At 34.8% G+C, this 11,736-nt stretch overlaps 1 protein-coding gene across 2 annotated transcripts in view; it reads left to right on the top strand.

Moving 5' to 3' along the window:
• The window catches only part of phyhipla (phytanoyl-CoA 2-hydroxylase interacting protein-like a), a 30,793-nt gene that overhangs the window by 11,368 nt on the left and 7,689 nt on the right, over positions 1–11,736 (top strand). Inside the window, exons 1-4 of one of the 2 annotated variants that reach the window (XM_007244611.3) lie at positions 5,815–6,135; positions 8,703–8,893; positions 9,799–9,973; positions 10,630–10,747. In XM_007244611.3, the coding sequence (XP_007244673.2) occupies positions 8,732–8,893; positions 9,799–9,973; positions 10,630–10,747 (455 nt within the window). In that variant the 5' untranslated portion in view covers positions 5,815–6,135; positions 8,703–8,731. Of the gene's footprint in view, positions 1–5,814; positions 6,136–8,702; positions 8,894–9,798; positions 9,974–10,629; positions 10,748–11,736 lie in introns of those variants that run through there. The other variant, XM_015604625.3, reaches the window with a different exon arrangement.

Raw genomic sequence — 11,736 nt, forward strand, 5'->3', positions numbered from 1 at the left:
ATATGGATGGGTCATTGTACTTTTATACTGTGCCTTTTTTCATCTTGTAAAAAAAATTAAATAATAAAATGACAATATTTGTCATATTAATAAGATACATGCATAAATCACATTGTCCTATCTTAGTCACTGTTTATTTTTACTTATTTATGTCATGCATGCGTCCACTTTGTTACGGCAAGCTACAAGGCAAGGCAGACAATTTTTGTAAAAATTAGCATTTGATGTTGTTGACCTACAGTTGCAGACAGTTGTTAATGATGACCTTGTTCTAATTTAAAGGTATGTTTAGATTTTCTAAAATTAGTTTAATTATTTTGATTTTTACCAACATTAAAATTCATAGTTAAAACTTCCAATGTTTCAGAACTGTCCAGTGAAAACATATATCTCCAATTTTTTAAATGGAAGTCAAAGTTTAGTAGAGTTTTTTTCAGGTCATTTTAGAGAATATGTATTGGTCCATTTATCAAGAAATTGTAAAGTTAAACTGCAAACTGCAAACATAGAAAACACAGAAAACCCACCCTTTACGTTAAAGATAAACTGTATAAAATCTACAAAATGTACATAAGATAAGGGTGAACATTTGTCAATATTTGTAATAACGTGTCAATTCAGAGTAAATCATGAAAAATATATTATTATCAAGTGTTTGTGTGAAATTTAAACAAATATGCTGTGGACACAAAAGACATGTCTTATTAAAATTGGCCCAGATGGGCAGCATGACACACTGATATTTTTACTGTAGCCAGGCAGTGTTTGCTCCGTTTGCACTTTTTTTCCCATTATCGCCTGTTTCAGGCTAATGCATTAAACCCTGCTGGGACTAGCAAGTGAAAAGTAAGTGCTTTAAAATGCTGGAGATCATTATTACAGTATGTAAAGTCAAGTTTATTTATCCAATGTTTTACCAACAGGCACTGGCCCAAAGCAGCTTCACAGAGATCCAGGTCCTACCCCTGAGCAAACAATAGTGTCAAAAGTATTTACATTAATTACTCATTACTCAGGTAGAAGTATAGATACTGGCGTCTAAACTATTTCTTTATAAACTAAAGTATCAACTCAAGCATTTTACTCAAGTGTAAAAGTATCGGTTTAAAAACTAACTAAACTATAAAAGTAAAAGTAATGTTAGGGGTAAAAACACTTTTATTGCCAAAAGCTTAGGTCGTGCCAAAGGGTCCTATAGTGCACTACCCCCACACTCCAAAACACATTTTTCTAAAATCCATAATGACTATTATGTTATATTAAAATGTTAATGTTGATACATTCGGGATGTACATTGGGGATGTACATTCGGGCTCACTGTTTCAGCTGCATATATGCTCATTGAAAATTTATGTATTTTAGTAGAATGCAAATTAGTTGGACGTTTGTCTCGAGTTTTCTTCAGTCTATGCACGGATCATCTTCATACAGGTGTGATGCATGGTATAAGCCAACAGGGTATCAGAATGGTATTTGAGTCTCTGGGATCAGGCATCAGAGGTGATCATGCTAGTAAGGTTCTCAGGCTTGGGTGAAGGGTAGATCCAGGGTGGTGGATTCAAACTACAAATCAAGCAGCTCTCCTTGGTTGACTAGAATCCTTTTCAGGAGCAGAATTTAGTGTAGTTTATCTACCCAACTAACAGATTAGCACCAATTCCACCAGTATAAAACTTAAATTTGTATCAAATTCTAGCTTTCAGCAAGATTACAGCTTTTCATTTTAAATACTCCCATGTTTCGGAGGCTTTGTGTTTTACAGTGCTCTCTGCTTAACCTGAAAATAAGCCTCCAGTGGTAAATATGGTAGGTATGGAAAATAAACCACCCTATGGCTAGCCATTTGAAATACCAATGAAATAATACAAACTGTAAAAAGCTGATATGCTATTTGTAAGTTTTATGTAAAATGTATCTGCTGGTGGAATGGGCAGTAATGTGTTATGTATCTAGGTATTTATGTTGATATTGATTTGCGATGCAGTGTCTCTGGCAGGCCTCACTATAATAGCCTAGCTAAAAAAGGCCACGAGGAAGCATAGACATAACTCTATGTCCAAGAACCTTTTGATTTGAACCCTTTATCTAATGGGGAAAGTTCCAAACACTGACTGGTTAATGCCAACCTGGGGGTCATTGGTCTTTCTAGCAAAATCAAAAATATTTAAAATAGTTTATCATGCTGTTATTAGAGTAAGCTTTTTGTATTTGTGTAACAAGATACATATTAATGTGATCAAAATGTTGGCTGATCACCAACCCACCTCATCCCCAACTCATCAACTCATCCCAAAAGTGCTGGATGGAGAACCATCATTCCAGAGAACACAGTTCCACTGTTCCAGAGCTCAATACTGGAGGACTTTATACCCCTCTAGCCCACTCCAAGCATTAGGCATGATACCAGTAGGTTAATTTTATCTGCTCTATCTGCTTTAGCAGAACGTTTTTACAGGGACTAGAGAAGTTGTGTGTGTTTGTCAGGAATGGGTGCAGCTTAAAGTAGCTGAATACAGTCATTAGAAGGGCAGGTCTGGTGTTGTCTGTTCTGTGTGCCTGAGGTCTAAAAGCCAAGACTAAGTGTATCCTATTTGCATTAGTCTCTGTGTGTGTGTGTGTGTGTGTGTGTGTGTGTGTGTGTGTGTGTGTGTGAGAGAGAGAGAGAGAGAGAGAATCCCAGAATAGTCTGCAAGCCCCAGCGGAAGCTTTTAGCAATCCAGCACAAGAGCAGAAAGAGTCTGAATATATAACCTCTCTCACCCTCTTTACTTCTATCTTTCTTTCATATAATAATTACTCTCCCCCTTTGTCTTCCCCCCTTTTTTTCCTTTCCCTGTACTCTACCCTCTGCCTTTCTCTTTCTACCTCTCGATACACCCCACCCCCTCCCCTTTCTATGTCTCTTCTCTCTCTGCCTGACTCAGCAGGTGTGTGTGCATGTGTGTGCTCACAGTATTTCCAGAGCAGATGCCTTTGGAAATATTTCAGATTTGGAGTCATTTTAGGACACACTCCCATCTATGTAAATTGCTGGATACTGTATTTCTACTCTCCTATATTTCAGGTGCTTTAAGCTGCACTGTAAACTCAATAAAGGTAGGCTAAGAAGCTTGGCCTGGAAGCAGGGGGCAGGTCTATCCAATGAGTAGAGGCTCTTCCTTGCAAATGCATTCAAACACAATTAGTGTAGTTCCTGTAGAGAAGTGCTGCCAGTAGTGTAGGGCTGTCTGAAGTAGATAGTCATAAACCTACTGCTACCATGCCTAATGCCAGGTTTGATCTACAGGGGTGTAAAGTGCCCTGGCATTGAGCTGTGGAAGAACTGTAGATCTGTCTTCTCTGAAATGATGGTGCTCCATTCAATACAAAACCCAGTAGGATTATTTCCCCCTGGACAGTAGAGACAGTTATTTCAACAAAAGCAGGATAAACTCTTTTCAATAGCCCTATTTTAAGAAGAAATAATAAATGAGAAAATGAAATGGCCCATCACTTTTGTCCATTTTGGAGTATGTTTGTTTTAAACCAGGCAGGTTGTCTTGCTGGAATTTTCCATGCTGTTCAATGCTGTTCTGACTGGAAGCTCAACGTTTCTGTTCACAGCCAGAACTTTCTCTTTAAATGGATCGAAATGCACTGACGAACCAGCTTGCTGTGTTGTCATGGAAACTGCTGAACCTCTGTGTGTGTGGAGTGTGTATGCGGAGAGTGTGTGCCGTGTGTGTGTGTGTGTGTGTGTGTGTGTGTGTGTGTGTGTGTGTGTGTGTGTGTGTGTGTGTGTGTGTGTGAGAGAGAGAGGGGAGCGAATTATGTTCCCATGACAAAGACATTTCTCTTGTTCTGGGTGTAGCAGCACTGAAGCTACATTACTGGTTATTAACAGTACAGTGTTTTATAGCAGGCCCTGTATACGCTGTTCTAAAGGCTGATTTTAATTTTAATTACTTTTTAAAATTTTATTCATACAAACCAAGCACTGTATTAAGAAAACAATACTGATATACTACTAAAGGTATCAATTCTTTGTGGCATGGATTCCACAAGATGTTAGAACAGTTCCTTCAGGACTCTGATCTATGTTAATATGATCATATTACACAATTTCTTTTGGTTGGAATGTGAAATAAACCAATCAGTGTGTCACTTGCCATTCCCTTTAAGAGCCAGATGCACTCTGACTTTAGCAGATTGCTATTTGCTAACGATGAAGACCTTTTTTTAGCGCACCTGTGTAGCTAAGTTTATATAAATTCTGATGGAAACTTCTGATGGGTGACTGTTGTCAGGGTTTAATTCAATCAGTGGTGCACCTCTGTTTTCCTTTGCCCAGATAGTAATACACCAAAAATTTACCTGAACACCCCTAACCTTCTGACCACCATGCCCATCAGTGTAAATATATTTGTAAACTCCAATGCTGTTTTAATGGCACAAGATGTGAAAAGCATTGGGAAAAGCATCGGCAACACAGGGTCACGAATTACACCATTTTTCATTGTCGGAAATCTCAGCCTCATTTGGCTGCTTTCAAACACATGTTTTGCCAAGAAAACTAAAGGACTAAATGCACATGGGAACTAGTGATACCTTGCAGAAGATACATTGGTTGGAAACCATTGGTGGTTCTGTCTCTTTGTGGGGGAGAAGGTAATTACAGCAATGCAAGAAAAGGAAGAAAATGGGAGTAGAATTTGATAAATTACACAAGCATTCTAAAAAGTAAAATAACTGAAGTCCAGCTTATTGTTTTCTCTGATGCACCCTGGAATCTAGTGTATGTTTTTGGAGGAGAATAGCTGATAACTGCTTACAAATTATGAGTTTCTTTGATTTTACCAAACTGAAAACCTCTGGAATATAATCAAGAGGAAGATGGATGATCACAAGCCATCAAACCAAGCTAAACTGCTTGATTTTCTGCACCAGGCATGGCATAAAGTTATCCAAAAGCAGTGTGTATGACTGGTGGAGAACATGCAAAGATGCATGAAAACTGTAAATAAAACCAATGTTACCAAATATTGATTTCTGAACGCTTAAAATCTTATGAATATAAACCTGTTTTCTTTGCATTATTTGAGGTCTAAAAGCCATTCAGACATTTCTCATTTTCTGCAAATAAATGCTCTGAATGACAATATTTGTATTTGGAATTTGGGAGAAAGTTGTATAATAAAATATATGAATAAAAATAAAATAAAATAAAATGAATAGAACAACATTGTTCATTTTACTCAAACATATACCTATAAACAGCAAAATCAGAAAACGGATTCAGAAAGTGGCCTCATTTTTTTTCCACGGCTGTACAGTACATTTCACATCCAGAGAGCAGAATTAATCCATGAATTGTCTTTGATTCTGTTAAAGCAACCAGAAGAAGTATGTAGTGTGGAAGATGGAGCTACAGTTTAAAGTCATTGCTAAGAAGAAAGAGAGTTGTAGAGGGAGAAACAGGAGGGTTTAAAACTATTAGCCCAGAAGATACTTTACTGTTTTTAGCCTTCCTATTGTAAAGTTTTAATCTGTGCAGCAATTTGGACAAGTTTATGTTGTTTTTTGCTCATTGAGACTGTTATTCACATCACCCCATTCTGATGTTTGAGGTAAGCTGCATCTGCATGTATGCATTGCACTGCCTGGTTATAAGTGCAGGAGGGTGATAGTAATGTCAGGGAGGATCCGTTTGATAAGCTTAGTGTGTGAGAGTCTTCTCTTTATCTTCTGGACACACTCACTTTCTCAGCCAAGTAGCGGTTAGTTTTTCTGTTAGGGGATAAAGACACTCAGGCTCTGAAATGGATCAGCTTTGTGAGTAAAATTTACTCAGGGGGGTGTCAAGGGAGTGGTTCGTACATGGTGTCCTGCTGCTGAGCTTCTTATGTTCGTGTGAGTGAAGTTCAGTGTGTCGGAGCTGAGAAAAGAGGTGTAACTAAGGAATATTCTGTAATGCTGCGCTTTAAGGCTACTCACTGTACATTCACAGAGACACCCGAGAAATAATCTGGAGAACTACTGGATTTGGGCCCAGGTTTGCAAAAGCTGGAAAAGAGAGAGAGTTCTGTGTAATGCTTGCTCAACCATTTAAAGAATCAGCTTTGTGAAAAGATGCTTTTAAAAACTCAGCCGATGCCAGTAAGTGTTTGAATACATAAAAGAATATTAGAATATATACAAATGTATGTGTGTGTGTCTGTGTGTGTTAGTTTAACCATTTTCCGGTGTTTTCTTGGAAGAATACTAACGCAGAATGATAACTGACTGTTTTTAACTGCAATAAGTTTCTCAGAGGAGAAACTAATTTACCCGATTTATGATCATATGATTTATATGAGAAAAACATAAAGACTGAAAAGGTTTTTAAACATATTTTTCTCTTTTTATTAAATTTTTAGGTAACACTTTAGAATAAGGATAATTAACAGTACTTTATGACAGAATGTCTCAACTATTTATTAATTGACATCAGTGTAGAAATTATTAATCATTACATTACATTTATTAATGTCTAAATTCTCAAGTATTAAATGTTAGCCATGTTAAATAAAGCCTTAACTAGTGTCAATAATAATTAGTTAAGATATACTGAACCATTTAAGTGTTTATTACTGTAGTAAGTACTGTTCACTGTGTCCCTTATTCTGAAGTGTTACCAATTTGTATTGTAAATATAATAACATCCTAAAAAAGTACATTTTATGCTAAAAATATGCTAAATATTTATTGATTGTAGATTAAAAAAAAAAACAGCATTACTAATAGCATTATCATAAAAAATGTCTTTTTATATATGGCAATGTTGTAAATAGTTTGTGTCAAAAAATGTTGAATCAACGCTCAGCTCATTTCAACGCTTCGATGGCAGACATGATTTATGAGTATATTTATTTTATGTTGAATCAACATTGATTTAATGTTATGCTTTTATATGTGATATATGTGATTCTATTCTTAAAGCTTTCTGTTGTGTTCTTGGTGTGAAAAAAATGACATTAAAATAATAATAACAATAATTATAATAATGTTTTATTATTTGTGGGAAGCATGTTTTACCTAGCATTGCTGTGGGTGTAGATTCAGAGCCCCAACCTTTCAAAACCATTTAATAACATTGATTCAATGTCAAAGTTTCAACATCAATGTTCATCAACAACATTAAATGATGTAATGCAACCAAATAATGAATGCTTATTCAATGTTCTTTGCTTTCAGGGAACTGTCTTACTAGCTTTAATGTGAAGAAATAGCATAAAGTTAGGTTAAGTTTGAGCTTTAGTGTTATATTTCAACACAATTAAAGATTAGTACTAGTATTAGTATTCTACCTTAGCTTTCATAACATGGTATGATTATCACTCTCCTGAAAGAAGACTTAAAAATTTAACTAGGTTAGCTAATAATTAGTTAGTTAATTATCTATTATTCTCTCTCTCTTTTATCTTTCCAAAGATAGAGACTATCTATCTATTTTTTTATAACTTTAACAAGATAGATATAATTATAGTTAATAATTTAGCTTTCAATTTGAATATTTGTTATTCTAGCTTTAGCATGTAACAAAATGGAGAATAATGATTAAACTAGTTAGCATTGGTTAGCTAGCTAACTAGCTAGTACTAGCTAGTTAACCTAGTTAATTCACTATTATTCTTTCTCTAGATTTAACTTTCCAAAGAGGTTAGTTAGTGATTTTTCCAGCTTTTAACAAAGTAAATGTTAATAATTTTGCTTTTGATGAGAATATTTATTATTTTAGCTTTAGCATTTAACAAAATAGATAACAGTGGTTAAGCTAGTTAGCATTAGCTAGCTAGGCAACCATCTAGCTAGTTAGAAAACAATCTAAATCTTAACTTTTGAAAGATAGTATTACAGATTTAGTTTTCTTTAGCTAACTAAGTTTTCAGTTTTCAACCCCCCCCCCCCCAAAAAAAAACTAATCTAGGTTAGCTCTGGTAACGCTAGGTTAGCTTGTTACAGTTATTACTCTGCAATTAACTTAAAACTTGTAAATATAGAGATAGATATTACTCTAGCCTTAGCTTTAAATTTAATTAATAATAGTTACATGAGTTATTATTCTAGCTTCAGCTTTTAATTTAAGAAAAGATATAGGAATTAATATTCTAGCTTTAGCTTTAAATTTAATAAAAATAGTTATGAGTTATTATTCTATGTTTAGCTTTAAATTTAATAAAAGATAGTTATATGAGATATTCTAGCTTCAGCTTTTAATTTAAGAAAAGATATAGGAAGTATTATTCTAGCTTTAGCTTTAAATTGAATAAAAAATAGTTATATGTGTTATTATTCTAGCTTTAAATTTAAATTTGTAAAGACAGATGAATTTTATCTTTCAACAAAATATAGGATAGTCAGCTTAGCTAGTCTGAATTCTAGCTTTAGTTTTAAACACACAAATAGCTCATCAATCTCCAGTATTAATAACTGTTGTTACTGTTTGTATTTCTGGTGCAGTGTTTATTTATTCTAAACTATTTGACCAATTTACTCATTAATTTACAGGGCAGAGAATTCTATAAACTTGGATATATATAAATAAATAAATAATATATTTAGTAATAATATATTTAGTAAGTTTTCTCATTGTTAGGTCATGCTTGTATGCTTGATTCTATTTGCGTAGATCCCCTAGATCCCCATACTGTGATTTATTGTTTATTATTTATTCTTGTGTGTAGGTAAGGCGGAGGACAGTGGAGTAGTAGAGATGGAGCTTCCAGTGCCTGTGAACATTAGGATCAGTAACATCACCTGTGACTCCTTCAAGATCTGCTGGGACACGGACCCTCGTACCAAAGAGAAAATCACCCACTACTTCATCGACCTCAACAAAAAAGAGAACAAAAACTCCAACAAGTTTAAACACAAGGTAAAAAAAAAAAACACAAAATCATATGAAAAAATTCATATTAAATTATCTGAACTAAATATGAAGGAGTATCATGTGCTGTACATAATGATCCTTAAATCATTAAATAGTTGTTTTGATATGAGGTTCATTATTTAATTTATATATAAAATATATTCTTGAGTGAGTGCCTCAATACTAGAGATAATTTACAATTTAACTGCTTAAATCAACACTTTAAATCAAATCAAATCATATGTTCAGGTAATACATTTGCAAGGTGCAAATGTTAAAGATGTTAAACTGCTTTATTAATTCAGAAATGCCTACTTTTAAGAGAACAAAGACATTCAGTGCTCACACTGCAAGATCCAGGCAATAAAGAGAATTTGCTTTTTTTATTGTAAAAGAAAAAATAAAACACACTAACACACCAACACCATGCTAATCAGTGTCACTGCAGTTCTGAGAATAACCCACCATCCACCAAAGTTGTGTTTATTTTATCATTATTATTATTATTATAACTATGTAACTTATAGCTTGTTTTATCTTATTGCATTTTATTGTATTATTATTGTCATTTTATTATTTGTTTCAGACCTTATCATTATGGTGGTGTGTTATTATTTATTTTTTTTTAATAATAAAATATATTCACAAAAAATATTATAGTATTATAATATAATAACCCACCATCCAGCTCCTTGGTGGTCTATTCTGTGGGGTCCTGACCCTTGGAGAACAGGCTGAAAGGAGGATAATAATGTATTTAGAGTAATAGATACAGGTAGAGTGAAGTCAAACCCATATTTTACTGCAGTGTAAAACATTCAAATACTGTGACATTAAAAATGTTTAACTGTGCCATTGGAAAACCAGCCGTGACATATTGCATCTCCCCTTCCCTCCATCCCTGTATCCAGGATGTTCCCACAAAGCTGGTTGCCAAGGCAGTGCCGCTGCCGATGACAGTGCGAGGCCATTGGTTCCTGAGCCCGAGAACAGAGTACACGGTTGCTGTGCAAACTGCATCCAAGCAGAGTGATGGAGACTACGCTATTTCTGAGTGGAGCGACATTGTGGAGTTCTGCACTGCCGGTAAAAGGCGCTTACCTTATCATCAGCATAATTTAATAACACTGACATCTCTGGGTTAATCCTAATTAAAGGTTTGATTAAATATTATTCCATACCTGAAGGTAACCCCCTCATTCCTTACCTCTGTCAAATGTTTGGAGACACCAAGGTTTTTAATAAAGGTTTAATAAAATTTTATAAAATTGACTGTTGGCAATAACTTAATGATATAATGATTTTATGTTTATGACACATTTAATAGACTACAAATGTACAGTAAAATGAAAAAAATGAGGACATTGCATGAAAATCTGTTTTTGCACCTATATATTTCTGTGGGACAGGGATATACTGTAAGTAGTTTAAGTTTTAAATTTGAGCATATAGTGCCACTAAGGTGTTTAAATTGGTGTGAAATGGACATTTGTCAAATAGCCCGCCTCCATTCTCCAGCATTCTCAAATACAGTGCTTTTAGCTGATGCTCTCAACAATGTCAAAAAACAACCAATTTTTGTTATACATTATTTCCCCAAACAAATAAAAAAAATGTATTTGCTTAAATGCCCTTTCTTGGTGAGGGCATTTAAGGCTCAATCACATTTTGAGATTGTAATTAGATTTAATTAGATTTTTTTTTTTGTAAAATTTGATCAAGCTGTCTGTCTTGCCCTGCAGATTACTCCACGGTCCATTTGACTCAGCTACTTCAGAAGGCTGAGGTCATTGCTGGCAGAATGCTCCCTTTCACCGTCTTCTACCGCAATCAGAACCAAGAGTACTTCGACCACTGCAGGTATGGGATTCCCATCAATCGCATCAGTTTTGAGGTCAATCACAGAAGCACACAACATGTGTTGGACAAAAAACAGTGCATGTTTTAAAATAAAAAAGTTTCAATACCCATTTTGACTTTTAAGGTTTTCTCCTTAAAAGCTAAAAGCTGCCTGATACTCTGAATTATCTATTGTAAACATTGTAAACTAGTCAAAAATATGTATAATAAAAGTACATTCATACTGCAGGTTAAGCTAACACTCCACTGAAACAACATAATACTGTAAAACCAACTAAACCGGCTACTGGGTTTGGAACAGTTTTTACAATTTTCTGCCATTCATAAATCCAGGGTCTTGCAAAAGAAAAAAAACTTTTCACATTTTGTCACTCTACAACCACAAACTTAAATGTATTTTATTGAGATTTTAAGTGGTAGACAAACACAAATCCATGAAGTCCAGTGTGATCAATTGCCTTCAGAAGTCACTTAATTAGTTAATAGAGTCTAGCTGTGTGTAATTTAGTCTCAGTATAAACACAGCTGTTCTGTTAAGCCTGTTAGATTCTTAGAACCAGAAGGCCTCTGGTTTCTTAGAAAACACTAGAGAACAAACAGCATAGTAAAGACCAAGGAACTCACCAGACATGTCAGAAATAAAGTTGTGGAGAAGTTTAAAGCAGGATTAGGCTATAAAAACATATCTCAAGCATTGAGCATCTCAAGGAGCACTGTTCAATCCATCTTTCAAAAATGAACCCGAAAATGTATTCTACAATTGCAAACCTACCAAGGCATGGCCACTCAAAATACCAAAAAAGTAACACTGCTCATCGATCCGAACACACCATTCCCACTGTGAAACATGGTGGTGGCAGCATTATGCTGATGGAATGCTTTTCTTTAGGAGTCACAGGGAAGTTGGTCAGAGTTAATGGGTGGGGAAGATGGATGGAGTTGAATACCGGACGATCCCAGAAGAAAACCTGTTGAAGGCTGCAAAACAC

The sequence above is a fragment of the Astyanax mexicanus genome, chromosome 14 (genome assembly GCF_023375975.1).
Source record: "Astyanax mexicanus isolate ESR-SI-001 chromosome 14, AstMex3_surface, whole genome shotgun sequence".
Classification (NCBI taxonomy): domain Eukaryota; kingdom Metazoa; phylum Chordata; class Actinopteri; order Characiformes; family Acestrorhamphidae; genus Astyanax; species Astyanax mexicanus.